The 24,949-nt window shown below is 34.0% G+C and overlaps 1 protein-coding gene across 2 annotated transcripts in view; it reads left to right on the forward strand.

The window, feature by feature from the left end:
- Nucleotides 1–24,054, forward strand: part of LOC136038873 (neutral amino acid uniporter 4-like) — a 50,303-nt gene extending 26,249 nt beyond the window's left edge. For both annotated transcript variants that reach the window (XM_065722336.1, XM_065722335.1), the window contains 6 exons: nucleotides 2,139–2,260; nucleotides 9,056–9,140; nucleotides 15,199–15,471; nucleotides 17,147–17,325; nucleotides 18,555–18,727; nucleotides 21,698–24,054. In XM_065722336.1, coding sequence (XP_065578408.1) covers nucleotides 2,139–2,260; nucleotides 9,056–9,140; nucleotides 15,199–15,471; nucleotides 17,147–17,325; nucleotides 18,555–18,727; nucleotides 21,698–21,942 — 1,077 coding nt within the window. In that variant the 3' untranslated portion in view covers nucleotides 21,943–24,054. The remainder of the gene's footprint in view (nucleotides 1–2,138; nucleotides 2,261–9,055; nucleotides 9,141–15,198; nucleotides 15,472–17,146; nucleotides 17,326–18,554; nucleotides 18,728–21,697) is intronic.
- Nucleotides 24,055–24,949: the final 895 nt, after the last annotated feature.

Here is a 24,949-nt window from a genome sequence, read left to right on the forward strand (position 1 = left end):
TTACCAAGTTGACTCACTTGATATCTGGTAAAACTGCATACACTGGTGCATAAATTTGCATCCACTATTATGAAGCAGGACAGGTAGGTCATTGTGTAGTATTTTTTTTTTTGGGGGGGGGGTGCCTGATGCCCCAAGGAGTGCATTTTTACATCCGAATTTTAGGACTCCATGAGTATTCACGTAATAAATATATTAATATTCCTTAATCTCTAAGGGGTGATAGCTCCCTTGTTATTGCAGAAGAATGTTTTCTTCTTGAGAGATGGAGGGTCATCTTGAGGCTCCTCAGGGAATTTCTCAGGGGGGGGAGGGCAAGTGCTACGAGGAATGTCTTTTTATCGACATTTAAGTTAAGATATTGAGTTTTTATGTTCATTTTTTTAGATATATTTTAAACAGTTATGTGGCAACGAACTGTAATTGTAAGTAAGGAGTGACTCGTATTTACAGTAATCATAACTTAAAAAAAAGAAGTTTAATTGTGACATGTACATAAAAAAAGGAAATTTATTTTTAGCAACTATGATTTGAGAATTAGGCTCAGTTTCAAATACGTCCTAGCGATACTTTTGGTCGTGTATGACGCCATTTACTTATCATCATGTATATGAAGATGCTGTTTGGTAGTGCATGACGTCATTGCCATTCGTTATCTATATGTATGGAGATTCTGTTTTTTGTAAAAAAAAAAAAAAAAAAGTTTTTTAATATTGGTGATAGTGGAACCTATAATGATACTCGTCAGGCCTTATATTCTGGCATTCATTTTTTTTTCAAATGCATGCGATAGCTTTAATAATTATTACAATACAAATCGATTAAGTGCCAGAGAAATCGCGTTAACCCTAAGTCAAGTTTTTATGCTACCAATCTGGAACGCTACGAAGCAATTTACAAACATTGATATTTACAGTTTAACGATCAGCTATTGGGGTTTATGGGGTGGTAGCCCTATCATATTTGGGTAGGTCTGGGCATGTTTGGAAAGCAATCAGCAATTGAATTTTAAAAATAACAAGTTTTTTTTAGATTAAAATAAGCAGTGACTTTAAATGTAAAACGAATATAAATTATTTCGTATATAAGGGGTATTTCCCCCTTCTGAACCTCAGCGCTAAAGTTTTATTGTGGTTTAACATAATTTTTATTCCGATCCAGGCATAAATTGCAAATTCAATGCAAAGAGTGGGGGGAGGGTCAGGAGAGGGACGCCATCTCCCCTTGCACACGAAATTATTTCTGTTCGCTTTGAGTTTTATTTTCGCTCCGTACTTTCATTTGAAAGAAAACTTTTTGTTATTTAATATACCCAGGAACGAGTGTGGCCCCATTTGGCTGAATGACCTTTGGAATTTAAGTATATTTACATTCTTAACAATCTCAGAGTTTTTACTGGATAAAATTTTAGCTTTTGAAAAAATTTAACTTTTGATTTATAGCACAAAACGGCAAAAATCAGCACTTCTCTGCAGTATTATCTCTTTTCTTGCTCAAAAAGTGTACGATAAATTTTAATTTCTCTCTGATTGAGCCCTCTGTCGATATTCTACCACTACCTTTAATATGAACTCCTCTGAAAAATGAAAAATAAAAACGCACCTGTTATTAGATTTCTTTGCAAAACGCCAAATTGTAGTTATAATCTTGAAACCTCTGCAACAGGGTTCTTGGCCATACTGAATACGATGCTGCAGTATTTACAGTACGTTACCATGAATTATATGACACTATACTACTGAACTGGTCAATGATAAAAGAACTTTAGTTGGGGGGTCTACCAAAAGATTGAAGAAGGAGTTGGCCTCTTGCTGAAGTTTTCTAATGCTCTTAATAAGTTGTTTTTTTTTATTACATTTTCAACATCAGTTTACCAGTTGCAGAAACATTTTTTTTTTCTGGTGAAATAGTTTTACCTGTATTTTTTAAGACCAATTACAAGTCAGAGAAATATTTGCGCGGGGGGGATGAGGTATCACAAACAGGTCAAACCTCTTTCTTCTCCCCTTTATACAATCCTGACAATCCTGATTATATATATATATATATATATATATATATATATATATATATATATATATATATATATATATATATATATATATATATATATATATATATATGCTTTACTATTTCAGATTGATACGGCACAACTCTTACGCGAGAGATTCAATACCGGTCCGCTTGGTTATGCTGATGTTGTCGAAGCGGCATTTCAAGCTGGACCAGCTCCCTTAAAACGATTTTCAACTTTTGCTAGGTATCTATTACTGTTAATATTTACTTTATTTTTTTTTTATTTTGGGTTTGAAATGTACCGTCTCATTTATTTTGTCATTATTGTTATTCATTGTTGCTTGTTTATTTATTCTGTTGTTTTTGTTATTTTATTTATGGTTATTTATTTACTATTTGTTCTGTGGTAGACAGAATGGTAGACTGTGGTAGAGAGAATAATAATTATTATTATTCTGTGGCAGCCGGTGGATTGATCTCTTCTTGTCTTTAGGGGGCCCAGGGTTTACACAAAATTTGTGTTCTGTTCCAGCTGCTCATGAGAAATCTGCAAGCTGATGCAAATGAAATACGGGTGTTGCCAGAAATACGGGTATCTTGCACAAATTTGCCATACCCTGTGATGCGCAGAAAAAGCCGCTATACTCCTTATACCTATGCGTCGGGGTGTCAAGAGGCATTGATCCAGTAATTTGAGCCTAGTTGAAGCTTGGAGAAAATTCAATTTTAGTACCATTTGTGGCTCGAGTGTGACCGCCCTCGCTCTGGCCGGGTTTCTGACATTCGACTTTCTACCGAAAGAAAGTTTGCAAAAAAACTATCTATCCACATGAACCAGATAGTTCAAGAGACATCCCAGCAAGTTTCTCTGTCTCAACCTACCTTCTGGAGAATTGTACCAAGAAATCCTCCTACCGCCCGCCTATCTGCTCAAGATATTCCAGATTCCGAGTGGAATTCGTACTTCTCTGCTGAATTTTCTCCGCCTGATGCCCCCCTACAGTCCAAATATGAAGATAATCTTGATAAATTTCTGTCTAGCTATCTTAACGACAATTTTTATTGTTTCGGTTGATTCTGTACTGCGAGCCATCCCATGCCTAAAACGCAAGGAATCTTCTGGTATCGACAAAGTGAGCGCTCTTCACATTCTGCATGGAACCGAGCTGCTGGTAAACCGCATTGCTCTTTAAATGCTGATGATTGTTATCCAAAAAGTTGTACCTCCTTCGTTCTTGATTGGATATCTCACTCCAATTTCAAAGAAAGATAAGCTCGCCACCCAGTGCTCGTCTTTCCGCCCTATAACGGTGGCTACTACCATCTATAAGCTTCTTGAACTTCTGTTTATCGACCATCTGAACGTGAAATGCAATGTTCCACCCTGCCAATTTGGATTCCAGCCATGTTTTGGTTGTGCCCACGCTTTGTCGGTTGTCGTGAACGCATTGACCGATGGTGATGCATCAGGTGAAACTCTCGTGTTAGCCGGGCACGATGTTCGTAAAGCGTTCAATTCTCTCAATCACGCCGCTATGCTACTCTATGCTGCAAAATGTGGAGTGAGCCCTTCATATATCAGACAATTCCGACACATGTATTCTTGTCTTAAAGTTTGCCTAATACTTCACCCATTATCTAAAGCTGACGGCTCTCCCGTGTACGCACCAAACCCTGATATTTTTGTCAGCGTCGAAGAAGGTACCCGTCAAGGTGCTTTTTCTTCCCCTTCACTCTTCAATAATGGACTTATTGATGCACAGTCAGCAGTTACAATATCTTTCATCTTTGCTGGTCTTGATTTATCTCTCGTATGTTATGCAGACGACATTATGAATTTGAGCCGCATTATCCGTTGTGAAAATGCCACTAGTGGGATTTTCACAACGCTACAATCTGAGTATGCAAAACTAGGTCGTCAGTTCAATGCTGAAAAGTCCGAAGTTGCATTATTCAACTGGAAGCAAGCGTCGCCTGGGAATATTCCGCTTGGAAATAGTAGGATTAAGCCAGTAGATAAAATCACCTATCTCGGTTTTCCCATTGGTTCGTCAATAATTCACACGTGACAACTATTAATTGCTCACATTGAACGTAAAGTTGGGTCATATGCTTCTTTTGTAATGAATAAGTTACGCTTCAACCACCATCTTCATTCGAAACTTTTCAACTCTGTCGCTCTGCCACATTATCTGTACATACTGCCGTTTTGGAAAATGCTCACAAGTCAAAAATTCGTTCAGTTTTCTTTCGGTTCGAAAATATCTTTTACGTTTTCCCCCTTTGACCCGCTACTCTTATCTAGTTAGAAAATTCAGCAGTAATTAAGATGTATTCGTTGTGTTTTTAAGGGTTTTTTTCGGTTTTAGTGTTATTTCTTTTTTTTCGTTTATTTCTCTGTCTTTTCCTTTCTTTGTATGACGGGTTTTCCAATAAGTAATAATAATACATAATTTGCTTGCGTGATTCAATTTCACTTTTTCGTCTTGAATATATTCAGCATAGTTTGTTTTTTTTCAATGGCACCATAGGTAAAGGACACAGTACTGGACTTAGCCCCTACTGGCGGTGCTCATCTCTGCCCAGGAAGAGAAATCAGGGGAGCATGGAAGGCTGCCTTCCTAACTTTCTCACATCCTTTCTGTTTATCTTCCCCAGATTTCTGCAGGTACCCATTTGGAGCTGGGTCAACTCTGGCTGAGTTAACAGAGTCACACCACTGACCCCAGTTTCAGACCAAATGACGGGTGACACCAGGGATTGAACCGCTATGCTCATCGACAAAATATATCATGCTAGCATGCGCCACCTGCCTAGTCTCGAAATAGAAAAAAAAAACAATGGAAAATTTGACCGTTGAAAGAGTAAAACCCGTTAACTTTGGATTAGAAACCCGATGCGCTATCAACTGCGCTAAGCAGGATGATTTTGACATAGCTAAAAAAAAAAAATAGTAAGGAGGCTAGACAAATTTTTTTCAAAAGCACAATGCTTTATGATTACCAAATTATAACGATTCAGAATATGATAGATTAAAAATATTTTGATCCAGATATTCCCTCAACCGTCCTCAGTGCTGATTTAAGAATTTGAAATACAGATGAATGTCGACAGGACAGTATAAAAAGACAAATTAAGAACAAATACCTAGATAAAAGGGCCTTTTCCAAGCAATGATGAAAAGGCAGATAAAAAAGACGCTTTCTAAGCAATGATGTAAAGGTAGCTGATATTCTCTTATGGACTTTTATCTGTGCTTTTATATTTATTTGCCTTGTTTTATTGTTTGTCTTTCTATATTGTTTTGTTGGCTTTTGTTTTTAATTATTATTCTTAGTTCTGCACTGAGGACGGTTAAGCGGTGGTGCATTATGTTATCTTTTTCATCGGCTGACATTATTTTAATTATTTTACTTCTTTACGATTTTTGTCTGTCATGCTTAGCCAGTGTGGTTTCAGAAATTATTTAGCAAGGGAGTAAGAAAATATTTTAGCTACTTTTTTCCCTTTATTATATTGTAAGTATAGTAAGGGTTTAAACTGGGTAATTTTTTTATACCAAAGTGGTTATTTCAATTTTGTATGCCGTTTTAACATTTTAAAAATGACATTTTTTTAAATATTTATATTTTCACTTTGGAGGCTATTCAACAACTAACTCTATTTTTGTATTCAAAACTCTTTCTTCTAAAAATGTGATTAGAAATCTCTGGAATTTGAAATTTGGTTCATCTCTAAATGCTTTTATTCGACTTTGTCTATTTTGTTAAAAGAAGTATCGAATTTTGAAACAAGAAGATAATAATTTTTTCAGGTAACTGTAGTTGGTTGCAGGTTGAGGATCAGGGCTTAGAGGCCCATTACATGCACGCCCCCTCCCAAAAAAATAACTATTTGCTGGGGAACCCAAAATGAATTTGATTCCCCACTCTTGCTATATACTTTGCCAGCTGTTGGACCCTTCTTCCCCCCACAATACCCTAAACACTTGACATTTGGAAAATGGAAAAGCTTCAGCTGGTGTCTACTCCTATCTGGATAATCTTCTATCCAATGTCTCCTCGTCTTATGGCTCACATTACTCTTTTGACATAAAGGAGAATCAACCCTCTCGGTTCACGCATGGTGCTTGCTAAAATTTATTATTCCTACTGTGGCTTCAGTTAAAATTCTTGTCTCCGACCGTAGTATATACGTATATCTTAATCGTAATATATAGCGCGTTAGAGGTTCCTTGAAGGAACTTCCTTGAAGGATATATATATATATATAAAAAGAGACAGAAGGAGAAAAGGAAGACTGTCTTCCTAAATTAATGACTAATACAGACCAGCACTTGAATGAGGCCTTAACCCTACTCATCCATACAATCACATAGGTCAAACAGCTTAGCCATACACAATCAACCATAAAGAATAATCCATGGACAGGCAGTCATGTCGTCAATAAATATAAGTCGTCATTTACCAAACAATAAAAACAATAAAGACAAATAATTCAGAGGCAACAACCCAACACAAGGGCTCATCAGGAGAATACACTTGCCTATAGGGTTTTGGCACTTTAAATTCTCTACCCAGTCAAGTGTTGTGCCTACCATAGAATACCCATGGTATCCCCGTGTCAGGTATCACCCCAAAATATATGCCTATGAAAAAAAAACTAACAAATGTAGAACAACCATATACCACCAAAACAAGCTTACCCTGTTAATATATTCCTCTGTTTAGCAGCAGTAGGTGAACTAATGTGATAAATTTTACCAAATCACAAAATTAACTCTTTGCGAAAAACCTGAATGAACTAAAACAATTAAAGATTTCATCAATACCATGTGGCTATTTTTGAAAAATCCACTCATTTAGATATAAAATTCACAAAATAGATGGCGGTGCATCAACTTTTCGCGAACCTACAAAATTAGCCAAAAATTTCCCTAAGTATTTCCAGATAATTCTTTTGGTAGTTATTTAAAAGTTCGTTATAATGAAAACTAAATTTTTTAAATTGTCAAGCTAATTTATTTGCAGAAAAACAAATATCAATATAAAAAAAACAAACATCTTAATATCAATTTTTGGCTTAAGATTTTACATCTATTTTGAAAATCAATATAATTACTACAAATGCTTGCATATCGAAGTAACTGTGAGAAAAACGCCGAATATGTGATATTTGAGTGTATATTACTTTCATGGAATGGGAAATTAATCACTTCATCGAAATCATCCGTTTTATTATACATTTTAAAACTTAATTTAGTATTACCAGAAATATTAATATTTAAATGTAAGAAATGATCTTCAAGACCAGCGCCATGACTAGGTTCAAGAGTAAGCTCTGATGGATATATATTTTTAGAAATATCAATGAAATCCTTACAATTTAAGACCAAAATATTATCTAAATATCTTTTATTATTTGACAAAACATGTTTTAAATTATTGGGATTATTCTTATCCATCATATAATTATATTCTAGCTGACTTAAAAACAAGTCAGCTATAAATGGGCTGGCATTCCCCCCATGGGAATTCCCACGATTTGCTTGTATAAATTACCTTTAAATCTTATATAAGTATTATATAAAACAAATTCCAATAACTCAAAAATCATATCCAAGCTGTAACATCTCAAGTCAACTGTAGTCTTAAAGCAATTTGTCCATATAGCTTTTTTATTATAAGTGTCTATTTTAAGAACCTCTTACTAGATAAGAGGAAAGATTTCTTGATAACCGTTTTTAAATTATCTAACACTACATTGAGTGATAAATTAGTATACATTGTCGCAAAATCGAAAGACTCAATTCTTTTGGCTTAAACCATTGTTAAAGAATCTATCACCTGCAGTGAATTATTAACACTCCAATATGGATTAAAATTCAAAAACTTTTTTATACCAGAAAAATAGGTTTTAAGTTTATTTATAATTTCCTTTAAAATTAAAGAGAGGTCAGTAGCAGCAATGCGGGTTGGACATTTAGCTGCTCCAGCAAAAAACCGTAGTTTAGGGGATTCTTATGAAATTTTACAGTCCAATATAGGAAAGGGAACTTTTTATCATTGTCATTTATTTTAATATTAAAATAGTCTTTTCAATTAAATTCTCATCCTCTAAATTTACCTTTTCGTAAACATTAGTTGTGCATAACTCCCTTTTCAAGATATTACAATACAGCTTCTGACAAATTATGGCAAAATTATTATTAGCTTTATCCACCGGCACAATTACAAATTCATTCTGTAGATTAGCAATTGCTTGTTTTATCTTTGCATTATAAAATAATGATTTAGTGTTACTATTTTTTAAGTTAGAATATATTTTATTTCGTATTCTACTAATAATTAAATTCTTCCAACTTCGAAAACTCTTTATTTTTATTCTCTTTCTTACACCACTTATCAATAAATAAATCAAAATCATTTTCCAAGCTATCAAGAACACTCGATGGTTTCAGATGATGAGAAAGACGGAAATTAGCCCCTTTATTCATTATAATTTGAAGATCATCTTGTTTTATTATTGACAAGTCCCCTGTTATAACACGTTTGTAAGTGAGATTTACAAATGGGCCAACTTGCTTACAGTTACAAACCGGTTTCCAATTTATATCACTATCTAGTCTTTTAAGTATTAAATTATAATTATAAATCATTTGCCCAATAGTTTTTGAAAATTTATAAGTTAAAACTGGACTTTCATTATAATTCAAATTACTAGGAAGGGCCTGTTTTACATCCCGCTGATTTAAAATTTCCGGTAAATTAATATCTTCAATCTGCTTACAAGTAAAATTAATACAAATTTAGCTAAATGGTTTTGCTTCATTTGTTTTCACGCTTGAACTTGGCAACACTGATGAAAATACGATACTGCTCAAAAAACCATAATTTTAGTAACTAAATGTAGAAAATCACAATTTTCAGGTATGTCTAGACCTAAAATCAGTCAAGGAGTAAAAAGTATTTTTATGTTTGTCTCTTCGGCACTTCAAGAATTTTAAATTCTTCGCCTTCATATGTACTTTCTCTTTTAGGAGAATATTGAACATATTCCTTTGCATAACTCAATTAGGATTCTGTTGTGTGTATTTTGTGTTCGTCGGAACAAGTAATAAACAGGTAATAATTACTTTATTAATCCATTATTACTTACGTAGTATTTATTTCATTTATATATTATTGTATATATATACATGCACACACACACACACACACACACATATATATATATATATATATATATATATATATATATATATATATATATATATATATATATATATATATATATATATATATATATATATATATATATATATATATATATATATATATATATATATATTTACTTTATTGTATGCATGTATACTTTTACTTGATTTATTGTTAGTTTTGGTATGTTATCATATTAGCATTTCTGGGATGATGGCCTTTACTAACCAAAACTGGACTCTGGGTAAAAAAAATAACAGGGCACTAGGCATAAATGTTTTGTAACTACGTCTAAAAAAATATCTTCGTAGCACTAAACATTAGTTGTCCTAGGTATTAGTAGCCAAGCACTCTCAAGAGCTTATGTTTAGAATACAAACCTAGTTCCCTCCAACGAGCATAAATTTATCTATGATTAGAAGTATTCAATTAAGGGCACGCACTAAGGATTTTGAAAATTGACAACTTCTCAGTATAACCACCTAACCTTTAATCACTAGGAAATAGATGCCACTACTGAGCCTTTCCTGGTAACAGCCATATAACTGCTGAAATAATGCTTGCAGCTCTAGCTGGTGGCAGTGTTGGTACCGCTGTACAGTTGTACCGTTGAAGGTCCAGGTATAGTGCGGTACACTTGGACGTTTCATGGTACAGTCCAAAATTTTTGGTACATTTAAGAAAATTAACATCTTCAAGACGCCTATTAGGGATTTAAGAAAAAGAAAACATTTTCTTGGACGTGACACAAAAAGAAACCTATGAATTTCAAACCAATCATCGCATGAGAAATAGTACTCATAATTGGTGTCTCAGGGAGGGTACAATTCGATCAGAAAAGTAGTACAATTTATCTCGAAGCGCTGGCAATACTGGTTGGTGGATAGCGTCGATAAGATAATGCTCGTGGAACAACAGCCTAGCGGTTATAGGTGAAATGATAGCCTACTTAAAGTGCATTCAGTGTGAACTGAGGAGTAAAGAGTAGAGAGGAGTATCGTAGTACAGAGGAGTTAAGTTAGATTAGAATATATTGGTTAAGAAAAAAAAATATTTTACTCCAGATTAAGAGAGGTCAAAGCACCGAAATCTCGAGATTGATTTTTTCAGTCAAATTTCTATTATTTCATTTTATTATTTATTAAATTTATTTTTTCTTATTAAAAAAAATCATTTTTATAATAATTTTTTTATTATATTATTTTTTTTATTATTATTGTCTTATTTTAAATAATGAATTATGTTATCACTATTTTTCTTATATACGAGGTGCGGCTATAAAATAACGAAACTATTGCTGCAAAACTTTTATTTTGAATTGATACATGTTTAGTTATTAACACCTTCAATATACATCCCTCCTCTATTCCTACAACACCTCCATGCAAATTTCCCATTGTTAGAAACAGTACTAGAAGTAATTTCTGATAGCTTCTCATAAAACGTGTCGCTTTTTTCTTTCATAGCTTCAAAGGACTGAAATCCTGTTCCTTTTAATGCAAATTTGACCTTGGAAAACAGGTAAAAATCGCATGGTGCAAGGTCTGGCGAAAAAGGCGGATGGTCTCACACTGGGATGCTCTACCTGGCTGGAAACTGTCTTGATAGATAATGCAGAATGAGTCAGTACATGGTTTTGACGAAGAACAAGTGACTTGTTCTTGCACAACTTTGGTTGTTTGTTTTCTTATTCCTTCACGGAGTTGTGCAAGAATCTCAAGATATAGATAAATTCGAAGACCACACTGCCTTTCCATGACTAAAGTAAAACAGTTCAAAATAGGGATGATACCTTTTTATTGACAGTGAATAGATATAAGGTAAAGGATACGGCATTGGACTTTACAGTCCGTACCGGCGGTGCTGATCTCCGTTTCTTGGCCCTTCAGCCAGGAAGTGCAATGGGGGGTTGGGGGCCAGCCATCCTGTGCTTTCGCACACCCTTCCTGTTTACCTTCCCCAGATTTCTCCAGGTACCCATTTAGAGCTGGGTCGACTCTGGCTAAGCTTACAGAGTCACGCCACTGACCCCCGTCTCAAACTGAAGAATTGAGTACACTGGAATTCGAACCCGCGTCCTCTCAGACAAGGGATCCCGAATCCAGCGCACCAACCCACTCGGCCAGGACGGCTCTAAAAAAATTACGATTATGAAATAAGAATGCACTTCCTTGCGACGCGAGGGATTGAACCGCTGACCCGTCGATCATAAGATCAGCGTTTATCCACCACGCTATGACAAGGTATATAAAATTCTAAAAATATCTAAAAATAGATATAAAATTATTTAACTGGATATTTCGAACACATATACTGTGTTCATCATCAGCAGTAAAACTAAACGACATGAATAAAAATAAACAAAATTTATACCTAATAAACTAATTACATATAGTTTATTGCTCTTATTTTTTTCAATGCAACAGCCGAGGCAAATCTCTTTGACCTTTTTGGTTCCGGTTCATTAGAATTATCTCTAAAATGATACGATTGCTAACAACTCTGGTTAGTACGTCCCACATAAGAACTTCCACAAGTACATGGGATTTTATAAACCCCACTTTGTTGCTCTACTGAAGTCCGATCCTTTCCAGAATTTAAAAAACTAGCCAAAGTATTGACCAGAATTTAAAAACGAGATTGCTACAACATCATAATTCTATTTCATCGTCTTTAAAGCAAAATACCAAACCTGAAAATTTCACGTCGGCCCTCTCGGAGCATATCTTTAATTTTCCAAATCATTCTATTTTGTTTGAAAATGTTTCTTTGATTTCTAGGGACCAAGGTTTAAAGCAAACTTTCAGGGAAACAATCGAAATTAAAAAAAATTCTATTCAAGAATATTTCCATAAACAGAGATACAGGTGAATTTGGATTGAACTCAATTTATGATAATTTCCTGAGGTCAAATAAAGGAAATATCACCTCACCTAAGAGCTATGACCTCTGTCCACGTAATATGTCAGATAATTCTAATGAACCGGAACCAAAAAGGTCAAAGAGATTTGCCTCGGCTGTTGCATTGAAAAAAATAAGAGCAATAAACTATATGTAATTAGTTTATTAGGTATAAATTTTGTTTATTTTTATTCATGTCGTTTAGTTTTACTGCTGATGATGAACACTGTATATGTGTTCGAAATATCCAGTTAAATAATTTTATATCTATTCACTGTCAATAAAAAGGTATCATCCCTATTTTGAACTGTTTTACTTTAATCTCAAGATAGTAATGCTGATTAATAGTTTGACCTTCTGGAACCCAGTAAAGGTTTGGCTAAGTGGTTGGCGCGCTGGTGTGAGAATAATTTGTCCAAGGGACACGGGTTCAGTTCCAATTGTGACCAGTTATTTGGTTTGGGATGGGGGCCAGTGGCGTGGCTCTGTAAGCTTAGCCAGAGTCGTCCCAGCTCTAAATGGTTACATGGAGAAATCTGGGAAGGGTAAGCATTAAGGGTGTGTGAAAGCACAGGATCATCGGCCCCTAGCCCCCCAATGCACATCCTCGCTGAAGGGTCAGGAAACGGAGATCAGCACCGCCAGTTTGGACCCTAATGGTCTAGTGCCGTATTAATTACTTTACTTTGTTTGACCCAGTAAAGGTACACAGTCTCATAAAAAGAAAATTGTACCAAAGATGTGATCGCTTTGAATCTTGATTTGCTCATTCGAGCTTTTTTCCTCTCGGTGGAGTAGGGCCCTTCTATTGCATGAATTAATGTTTAGTTTCAGGATCATAAGTGAAAAACCAAGATTTGTCATATGTTATCAGTCTTTGCAGGAAAAAAAAAAAAAAAAAAAAAAAATCAGCTCTTATACATACGAAGACCGTAAGAAAGTAAGAATAAGAAAGAAAGTAAGAATACTAAATCTTAAACGAACAGAAATTATTCCGTATGTGAGGTGGGCTGCCCCTTCCTCAACCCTAGCTCTTTACTCTGAAGTTTCAAAGTTCTTAAAATATACTTGTCATTCAAATTCAAAGGTTCTTGTGTTTAAACATTCTTTCTTAAGGAATCTTGAGAAAAATCAAACTTTAGTGTAAAGAGCGAAGGTTGAGGTAGGGACAGCCCCCTTATATACCAAATAATTGATGTTCTGAGTTTTAATGTTAACCATATAAAGAGAGGTTTTGTTTGTTTTACCACATTATCCTAAGTGTATCAGAGAAACGCTGTTTAAAGGAAGCAATATTTTTGTCAGAAAAATTCCCTAAAGATTCCCTAAAATTCCCTAAAAATTTTCCTAAGGGAAACCTTAAAAATAACTGCCCGACCACCATTTTTAGGCTATTTTACTCTCTAGGGAATATCACTTGCTAGTATTTACGTTCAAATCTTGAAAATCAGGCTTCTACATTTCGTAAATCGTATGTTTAGGGGCTATTACATGAATCGCTTCTTCTCGTTTTGGTATTATTAGGAAAGTTAGCTGAAAGGCTATCGTTAAAAGTTGTGAAATGCGCACAGTATAATCCTTATAAATAAATTTAGACTCCTGGGTGCCCCTTCTCCCATGAATGCTAAAAATATATAGAAATCAAGATATTATATAAGTTTAAATGATATGATCATGCCTTATGCAGTACGGAATACTACTAACAATTCACTGCAGCACCAAGCCGCCCGAGGTCAACACAGCTATGCACGCTCCTCCTCCGATCCAATCGATTTGAAGCTTCCCTCTTTAAACCCTCCCAAGAAGTTCCTATTTCCTTAAGATCATTTATTACGACATCTTCCCACCGCATTTGGGGATTACCTACTTTTCGTTTGGCTCTAGCTAGATAGATGGTGATAAGGACGATGTTTGGCGATCTGTCATGCTTCATCCGCAAAATGCTGGGATATATAACTTTATATAGGAATTAGAAATGGATGTTTCTTCTATGAGGATAATGGTCATTAAAATGATTAGCATAGTTTGTGTTTATAAGTAAGAGCTAAATCATGCTCCTATGTTTATGAAATGTAGATTTATATACATGTTTAAACGTATATGTTTTGAAAGCAAATGGGATATAAACGTGACGAGATGTTTCACCCTAGAAAAGTATAATTTTAAATTGTCGATATTAACAAAATTACAAAAAAAACTGTAAACCTTAATTTTTTTTAGAGTTTTTTGTATAGTGTTCGTGTGTTTTTATTAGTGTTCTTTCTTAATATGTTTTATTTAGGCTGTTTTTTTTTTCGTGGATAAAGGCTTCCGAATATGTGGCCGAAAGGTTTGGAATTTTATTCTTATTCTTGTATTTAATGTTTTTTATGTTTCACTGTCTTAAAGAACTTTTACTCGTTTTTGAGATATTTTAGTTTCAATGAGAAAATCTTTGTCATACTCTGAAGACTTTTGAATAGTTCTTCTTCATTGGTAGGCTTTTATTATTATTATTATTATTCTCTTTTCAATGTCCTTTGCTAAAAAAAATGAAATATATGAGCCAAATTGAAAACTTTTAATGCAACTGTTTTGACGCAAAGTAGAAAGGGAAAAAGGTGAAATTATGCGCTGCTGGGCTAGGTAATGTTTTAGGGGAAATTGAAAGATATTTCTTCTAAAATCTGGGCAGTGTTCATTAAAACATGACTTAACATATCAACTGTTAATGTGTTAACATCTTAATTAATTAACAGTCTTAATTAATAGACACATTAATTTTGACTAATTAATTAAATTTATATTTTTGTTTAATTAATTAATTAAAATCAATACTTATATTCAACTATTCATTTAATTAGTTTAATTTAATTTAACTAATGAAAATAAAAATCTAGGTGGTGTTCATTAATGCTCGTTTTTGCAAATTAGTTTTAACAATTTTTTGTAGTTTAGTTAACTAGATCAACCAATTAAATCTAGCAATCTTATCTAATTGATTGTATTTGATTCGTTTATTTTACATCAAGGAATTAAATTAAATTAGTTCATTAATAGTCCTTATTAAACCTCCATTTTCCAGGTGTGCGATCGTTACTTAATTGACATAGATTTGCATTGGCACATGGCAATTTTACTTCTTCCAATGATCTTTCTGAATCTAGTCAGGAAATTGAAATATTTGGCCCCAATATCTCTGTTTGCAAATTTTCTGCAATTTGGTGCATTGGCTGTTATATTTGTATATTTGGTCAAAGATCTACCAGACGTTTCGGAACGTAAATCGTTTGCTTCTTGGTCAACACTTCCACTGTATTTTGGTACAGCTATTTATGCTTTCGAAGGTATTGGCATGGTGAGTGAGCTTTTTTTGCATTTTTTTTTGTCTTTCTCCACATTTTTGGAGTGCCAACTGCTCTCCTTGCTCCTACCCCCAAATGAAGCTCCTACCAGATACTAAACATTGGTAACATTACATTGAGACGACTTAGATCCCCTTTGTGGCGAATCGTTGAGTGTTCTCTCGACCTTTAAGTCAAACTTCAACTACTTTTGCAAACTAGTTCATATTCTGCCTGCACAGAAAATACGTATGAAAGCTACTTAACTAGTGTTTTAAGATACATTAATTTAAGATCTATTGTTTAAGATCATTTAATGGTATTAATAGCAAATTAAATCAAAAGGCATTTCTGTCACTACTTCACATCTTGTTCTGCATTGCGAGATTAAGAATTTAGAAAAATTCAAATACTTGGGTAACTGGATGGTTGTGGTAGGGAAATAATAACCGAGAGAAAAACCTTTTACCACTCAGCTTGATCATCCCACTTTTGCATCAGACCCATCGCCAAGTATGGATCCCCCCTGTATGATGGTATTCCAAAAACTCTGTTGGCACCCCTCCAAACGATCCAGAATAGACTATAAGAAATATAAAGAAAGAAAAACCATCAAAGTGACCTTATTGACCGAACACTTTCATTAAGCGATGGTGGGAGGACGATCGCTTATCAAATCGATAACCTTTAGAGTCCTTCCTCCCCAGTCTTATAGTTTTTTTCAATTTTAATAATTTTTGTATAAGCTTTATTTTATTATTATTAGTTTTTATTACTTACATATATTATTAAATATTATTATACATATATATATATATATATATATATATATATATATATATATATATATATATATATATATATATATATATATATATATATATATATATATATATGTGTATATATATATATATATATATATATATATATATATATATATATATATATATATATATATATATATATATATGTATATATATATATATATATATATATATATATATATATATATATATATATATATATATATATATATATACATATATATATATATATATATACATATATATATATATATATATATATATATATATATATATATATATATATATATATATATATATATATATATACTGGTACGGTTCACTGTATCTAGGAACCGACAGTTTGGGAAAAATGGACAGCGTTGACTAATACGCTATTATGTATTACCGATTCTGACATTGACCAATAAAGAATAACATTCAACTATATAATTATATGTAAATATATAATTATTTCTATAATTATTAATTTATTTAATTATTATTAATTAATTCCGAAACCCCAGCTCATGGTTCAATTCTAGCGTCGCAAACGTGTCTTTCAAAAATGTTCAGCTACTTCTCTGTTGTCAACTATCCTATGAAGCTATCCACCCTGATCCTTTGTGTAAAATCTTTTGATTTGTCCTTTCAGCGTATTTCAGCTTCTGACGAAGAATCGATTAATCAAGTTAAACCAAGACTTACTGGTACGGTTCACTGTATCTAGGAACCGACAGTTTGGGAAAAATGGACAGCGTTGACTAATACGCTATTATGTATTACCGATTCTGACATTGACCAATAAAGAATAACATTCAATTTTTTTTTTAGGTAAGTGCAATATGTATTTTTAAGACAATTCATTGCTTTATGTTTTTTTCAGGTTTTGCCACTTCAAAACAATATGAAAAGCCCCAGTGACTTTGGAGGATGTAGTGGAGTGTTAAATACGGGCATGGTAATAGTGACATGTCTCTACACTGCCGTTGGATTTTTTGGTTATCTTCGATACGGAGATGAGGTTATGGGTAGTATAACTCTAAATCTGCCATCGGGAGACCTGTAAGTTCACCTTTTATGCTAATTTTGTCATCATCATCATCATCATCATCATCTCTCTCTCTCTCTCTCTCCCCCCCCCCCCCCCCCCTCTCTCTCTCTCTCTCTCTCTCTCTCTCTCTCTCTCTCTCTCTCTTTCGAGCTTCTGCGAGGTGTATTCTGTTTATCAGACCAGGGGTATACTAGAGGCATTAGTCTTGGGTGACCATGACCATTCGGGTTGGATTTATTATGCATTGAGGTTTGAGAAGTGAGCCAAGTAGCTCTGCCGTAGGATTCTTTTGGGGTGTCCTCTTCTTCTTGTACCACTTTGCAGCTACTAATGGACGCCATTTTGTAGTCGAGTTTCGGGCATACGGCTCACATGACCGTGGTATCTCCACTTAGTGACTTTGCAAGTTATCTTTGATTTTCCTTTTTTATATCATTGATATGGTAAAGAAATAGAACGAATCCCTGTATTTTATCTTGGATAATGCCCATTTGAGACTATTTTTCGCCAACCAAGTCCCCTTTCAGGGTCAAGTATGGTGATAGACCCCTTTTGATGTTCAAAAATTAATCACTCATTCGTGTTTGTAGAAAACTACATTTTTTATTTAATGCAATCTAAGATCGAATACAACTTAAAATTAAAAAAAGAAAAAGTTTATTTTGGACCACAATTATTCAATTTGCCAAAAGGGGAGAGGGAGAGGTTCTTTACACAAGGGACTTTTGAGGCAATTTTTCGGTCAGTCTTCTATTGGGAACTTTATGAAAAGCTTTGGTGTTGTTTAAGAAGTAAGTAAGTAGAAAGTGAAAAATTATGACGGCGCTACACCTTCAAGGTCCGAACCGACGGTGATGATCTCTGTTTAGTAGCTTTTCAGCCAGGAACTGCAATGGGGGACTGGAGGCCAGCCATCTTTGCTTTCGCAAACCTTTCCTGCTTACCTTCTTCAGATTTCTCCAGGTACCCATTTAGACCGGGTTTGACTCTGCTTAGCTTATAGAGTCACGCCACTGACCCCCTCCCAAGACAAATAGCCGCCCACGCCAGGAATTGAACCCGTGCCCCTCGGACAAAGGATTCCCAGCCACACGAGCCAATTACTTAGCCAAGATGGCTTTCAAGAAAACCTTTCATGACCATTTTAGCGTGTTAAAAGTCAGAGGGAAGAGTCTAAACGTCTCTTTCTCGTTGTGGCATGCTCAAAACGTCTCGTTTTTTTTTATTCTTATTTTTTCAGACTAGCGGAATCTGTGAAGTTGATAATGGCTGCGGCAATTTTCCTTAGCTATCCACTTCAACTGTATGTTCCGGTGGATTTGATATGGCCCCAATTTAAACGAAGATTTGATGATGAATCTGCCGAAAAGTTTGCGGAACTTTCTCTCCGGACATCCCTTGTTATACTTACTTGTAAGTTGTAAATCTTTAAGTACCAAGGACAGTGACAACAAAGTGTGGTCATTTGGTTAAATGTAAATTCACACAAACATATATCTTAAGAAAATAAAAATCGAGAATTCAATTTTTAATAAAAATGAGCCCCGTATGCAGCTTTTGGTAGTAGCAACGACACATTTAAAACAAAGACACGTGCCTGAAAAATGAGCAAAAAATGAGCTAAAAATATATGACATCAAACAACTTACGAAGGTGTAGATTTCCTTTGAAGATGTAGTTGTCTTTGGGAATGAAAAAATTTTTAATGTTGAATTTTTAAGGACGAAAGGGCTATTGAATCAAGCTAATTAGTTTTGGTTATTTAGCTTCACGATTCAACGTGGAAACACTGACGAAAAATGACCTATAGTTGGCATTTAATTAGGCTTTGGAATAGGTTCACGAATAAGAATGATGTACTGTCCTTGGCGTGGTGTATCACATACGATTTACTTTGTACTATAGGTGTAGCTTTTTTAAGTTAGCTAACAATTAAATTTTTAGATTAGCTTTTTCTTAAATCTCACCAAAATAAAAATAAAAACCAAACTTTAGTTGGTTTTTCACTCTAAATGACCAAAACTTTGCAATCCATTTAACATCTGTTACAAATGAGCCCCGTATGCAGTTTTTGGTAGTAGTGGCGACGCATTTAAGACAAAGACACGTGGGTGAAAATGGGCAAAAAGTAAGCTAAAACTATATGACATCAACCAACTTAAGAAGGTGTAGCAATCCTTTAAAGATGTATTTGTCTTTGGGAATCAGTAAATTTTTAATGTCGAATTTTTAAGGACGAAAGGGCTATTGAATCAAACTAATTAGTTTTGCTTTTTTGACTTCATCTTTCAACGAGGAAACACTGACGAAAAATGACCTATTCCTTTCCCCAAAGGCTTACTGTCGACCCAAGTTGGCATTTAATTAGGCTTTGGAATAGGTTCACGAATAAGAACGATGAACTATCCACGGCGTGGTGTACCAAATACTGTTTACTTTGTACTATAGGTTTGGCTTTTTAAGTTAGTTAAAAAATAAATTTTTAAATTAGCTTTTCCTCAAATCTCACCAAAATAGAAATAAGTCAAACATTGGTTAATTTTTCTGCATAAATTACCAAAACCATGCTATCCATTAACAGATTACCGGAAATTGCCCACATACGAAAGATGTACAGTGCACTACCTGGTGTAGCGGATACTTTTTTCTGTTTATAATGTGTTTTTTTATTTTAAACTGTAGTTGTGTTTATTTTTAACTTTTAACCAATATTTAAATTAATCAGAACTGGATAAAGTTTCTTGTCATAAATTACCAGGAACCTTCTAGTCATTTATAAAATACCCCGCGTGTGGATGATGCATCATGAACTTCGCCCATTTTGGGTGAGAAAACTACAATGTATGTATGTTTTCATTAAATGTTTAATATATAGAGGTGGTCAGGGGTGGGTTACAATGGGTTAGGTAAGGTTAGACATTTAATATAATGCGGTCTGGACGGCCTGCTTTCCACAATTCTTTGTCGTAGTTACCATAATTTTGTTTCTAAAGAATTATATTATCATCATGTTTTGGTATATTTCATTAAGATTAACCTAACTTCACTTATTGGATGTGTTTTGTTTAACATACAATTGCCACAGATGATGGATGTGAATGATCCTTTGTGTGGTGTGGCGGTTTACCTTAACTGTTCACAAGGGTATTTAAAAGTCTAGTTTTTTTTTTAAATCTTTAACAAAAATTAAAAATTAACACAAACAATAGCAAATTTTTCATCGTAAGTTACCGAGAAGCTTACTAGAATCAACTACAAATTATCCCCTGTGTTGAATAACAATTGGACCACAATTATTCAACTTGTCGTAAGGGGAGTGGGAGAGGTTCGTCACACAAGGGACTTTTGAGGCAACTTTTCGGTCAGTCTTCTATTGGGAACTTTATGAAAAGCTTTGACGTTGCTCAAGAACTAAGTAAGTTGTAAATAAATAAGTATGACGGCACTAGACTCTCAAGGTCCAATCCGGTAGTGCTGATCTCCGTTGAGTAGCTGTTCAGCCATGAGGTGCAATGAGGGACTGGAGGCCAACCATCATTTGCTTTCGCAAATTCTTCCTGCTTACCTTCCCCCGATTTCTCCAGGTACCCAATTAGAGCTTGATTGACTCTGCTGAGCTTACTGAGTCACACCACTGACCCCCTCCCAAAAGAAATAGGTGGCAACCAAAGGATTGAACCCGTGCCCCTCGGACAAAGGAGTCTCAATCCAAAGAGCCAACCACTTTGCCAAATGGCTTTAGGAAAACTTTCCATGACCATGTGCAATAACAATACCGTTACTCTTTGTGCGGAATTTTAAACTGTAGCTTTCATCAAATCTTTAATCAAAATTAAAAAAAACTAACTAAAACTTGAGTAAGTATTTTGTCATAAATTACCGAAAACTTCGCTAGTCAACTAAAAATTACTATAAATTACCCCATGCATGAATGAGGTACAGATGACTGTGTAATGTACCGGTTACTCTTTACTGCTCACAGTGGTTTTTAAAACTAATGCTTTTTTAATCGTTTAATCACAATTAAGAAATCAATTTAGCTAACATTTTTTTTCAACGGCACTTTGTCCAAAAATACCCTAGCTTTTACCGTTTTTTTATTTCAGCAACCTTAAAAGCTTTTCTTTTATAAATTGTAAGTTAGAAATGCTCAAAGTATCAAACATACTAAAATAAATAAAATTTTCGCCCCTGGGCCCAGCTTAGGCAAATTTAATTTAAAAATAGCGATTTTCTAAAATTTTAATTCGGTTTTTCCAAAAATATAAAGTTTTTACCAAGTTATTTTTCCCTTGGCTTTACAATTTCATAATCTGTCAGTTTAAAAATTTTAACTTGCGTTTATCATGTATGTTTCTTTATTAGTTATTATCTCTTTTACAGTTGTCTTTGCAATGTCCATTCCAAATATTGGATTATTCATTTCGCTTGTTGGTGCTGTCAGCAGCTCATTTCTGGCTCTCATTTTCCCGCCAATCGTGGAGACACTTGCAAATTGGCCATCTGGCGGACGATTTTATTGGAAATTTTTTAAAAACTTTATCATTTTAATTTTTGGTATTATTGGCTTTTTAACTGGGACGTATGCTAGTTTAGTCGCTATTAGGGACCATTTTCGCGCAACTTAGGCTGGTGAAGTAAGGCCGTATCCAGGGGGAGGGTTAGGGAGTTTGAACACCACCACCACCCACATAAATATTTGTCCGACTCGTAAAATCATGACAAAAATGAATATAAACAAATTTTTGACGCGTTTTTCAAAGCTTTTTTGTACCCCCCCCCTCGGAAAAAAAATCCTGGGTACAGCCCTGCGGTCAAGTATATTACTCTGGAACGGCAGTACTTATGGTTTTCTTGGGGAAGGGGTATTTTGATAAAGTAGTAAAGAATTTTATTTGAAGGATTGCGTGCAAGCAAAGCTGTAAGCGCAAATAAAATTTCATTTAAGTGTAGTAGATTTAGTGCCGGCCTTACGCTTCGAAAATTTTATTTTCGGCACAAAATTTGAGATCTTTGTGTGTGTTAACATGTTTTTCTCGATTTTTTTTTTGTAAAAAGAGGATGTGGCTGTTATTGAAGCCTAGAATTTAATTACTGTCCCCCACCACCTGTTCTTGGATGTGATAATATCTACTGTAGTTTTACCTTTTTAGGAATCTTAAAATGTGAAATTTTAACGTCTAAATTAAAATGATGAAAAAAAAGCGGAATTCAGTAAGGTAATAACGAGCAAAGTTGAAAGCGCAAATTAAATTTTGAAGCGTTGGCCCTCAGCATAGGTGGTCATATAACTGTAATAAAGATTAGATTTTGTGACGGCTTTAAACTTTAGGAAAATTTTATTTTCGGCTCAAACTTTGAGGCGTTTATGTGTTTTAAGGTGTTTTTCTCCATAGGCTTGTAAAAAAGGATCTTGATTATTACTTAAACTTAGAATTTGACGATCTTCTTCCCCCTGTTTGTATATTTAATAATGCTAACATAATTTTCAAACGTGACGTTTCAAGGTTTGCTAAAAATGTTAAAAGTGACTTTAACATTTAAGTTGAAAAAATAACAATAAAAAGATGACGGCCAAAATAATTTCTGAGAACACATTGGCTATTCATGATAAATCATAAAGTCATGAAGAAATGAAGAAAACGAGGACAATAAACAGCCGGTGAAAAAGTTTCAGACAAAATTAAAATAATTAAGAGCAGACTCGTCAAACGCTCCCCGTAAGCTAGACGTAAATAATTTCTGAGACCACACTGGCTTATCATGATAAATCATAAAATCATGAAGAAAAGAAAAAGACGAGGACAATAAACAGCCAGTTAAAAAGTTTTAGAAAAATCAAAAAAATTAAGAACAGACTTGGTCAAATGCTTCAAGTAAGCTAGACGTAAAGAATTTCCAAGACCACACTGGCTAATCATGATAAAACATAAAATCGCGAAGGAACTTTTCCAGTGGCTGTTTATTGTCATCGTTTTCTTCTTCTTTTGGCAGTTTTATGGCTTAAGATGATAGTCATTACTATCATCATACTATCGTCATTAATATGATGATAATGACTATGATGATAGTCATTACTTAGACTTGAATAGTAACTTGAACTATTTGCGATTATTTTTCTAGTTTCAAGGTCAACCTCTTACTTATGTCGCACAAACTTCTTTTCCTACTTTAGAGCATGGCTGTGTCAAACTGAAACCTTATTGGGTATAGTTGAGACATTCACATGTACATAGCGCAAATTCTTTTTAAGCGCAAAATTCTGACGTACAAAGCGCAAAATTCTTTTTACTGTAGTTTAGATCCCAAAAATAATTAGATTAATATTGATTTTAGTATTTTAGCTCGGAATCCATTTGTTATTGGAATAAGAAATGCTAATCCAATTTTGTACAAAATGCCCAAAAAAAGTTTTCGCAAAACAAAGTTCGTATAGAATGAATGGCGTTTCTAGTTATTTCTAATTCTTAGGCACTCGTTTATACGTAAGTGAAATTATGTCAGTCTGTATTAAACATATCTGAAGTGTTAACTATGTATGCACAGGGTTAAGTTCTTATTCTCTCGAAGGTGTTATTCAACTTGTCCAAAACCAAAAAATTTGACAATAAAATCGTATAAATTTTACTCTCCCACATTTTGAAAAATACACTTTTCGGTAATACATAGAAAAAAAAAATCAAATTCATAGAAAAAAAAATCAAATTCATAAAAAAAATCAAAAGACTACTTAGATAACTTCGAAGACTACACTGCCTTTCCATGACGAAAGTAAAACAGTTCAAAATAGGGATGAAACCTTTTTATTGACAGTGAATAGATATGTGTTCGAACACTGTATATAGTGTTTTTAATGAACACTGTATATGTGTTCGAAATATCCAGTTAAATAATTTTATATCTATTTACTGTCAATAAAAAGGTTTCATCCCTATTTTGAACTGTTTTACTTTCGTAAAAGACTACTTAAATTTCCCTCCTCTCTTCTAGAGTCTGAAAAGTGAAGTGAAGAAAAATCCATGCCCCCCTACATTTTTGTGATTTAAGGCCCCTGTTAAAATCTTTCATAGGATTTTTCAGATTAGAGTGGAGAGACAATTGGCCATCTCCGGAGCATTTCACCTGATCTTTCAACACCACCACGGCTAGTGTGTGTTAATTCTTAAGTTCTTATGTGGAAGATGAATACGTACACCATTTAAGAGACGATTTTATACGTTTTCCTTTTGCTCTCGAAACTTTTGCTAAATTTTTAATATGAATAATGTTAATATGAATGATTTTTTAAAAAAAAAAATGTGTTTTTTCTCTTAAAAAAGAGCAAATTATGGTAGTTATAACGTTGCTTCCAAGGATTGAGGGAGGCTTGATTTCCTCTTTTCATTAAGAACTTGGATTATTCTGAATTAAAAAAATCGATTATTTTGGAAAGAAAATAAATTATTCTGAAAATAATTCTTATTGCGATTAACTCTTGTGAGGAATCTGGATATTTACAAAATGGTATACTCTAAATTACACCAAAGACGCACATCTTTTGTGATTAGCATTTAAGCCCTTTAATGACTTCCGTTTCCTACCAATTAAGAAAAAGAATTGTAGCAAGCTTAATACAGTCTCGTCTTAATTTGTACC

This window comes from Artemia franciscana, chromosome 18, assembly GCF_032884065.1.
Source record: "Artemia franciscana chromosome 18, ASM3288406v1, whole genome shotgun sequence".
Classification (NCBI taxonomy): domain Eukaryota; kingdom Metazoa; phylum Arthropoda; class Branchiopoda; order Anostraca; family Artemiidae; genus Artemia; species Artemia franciscana.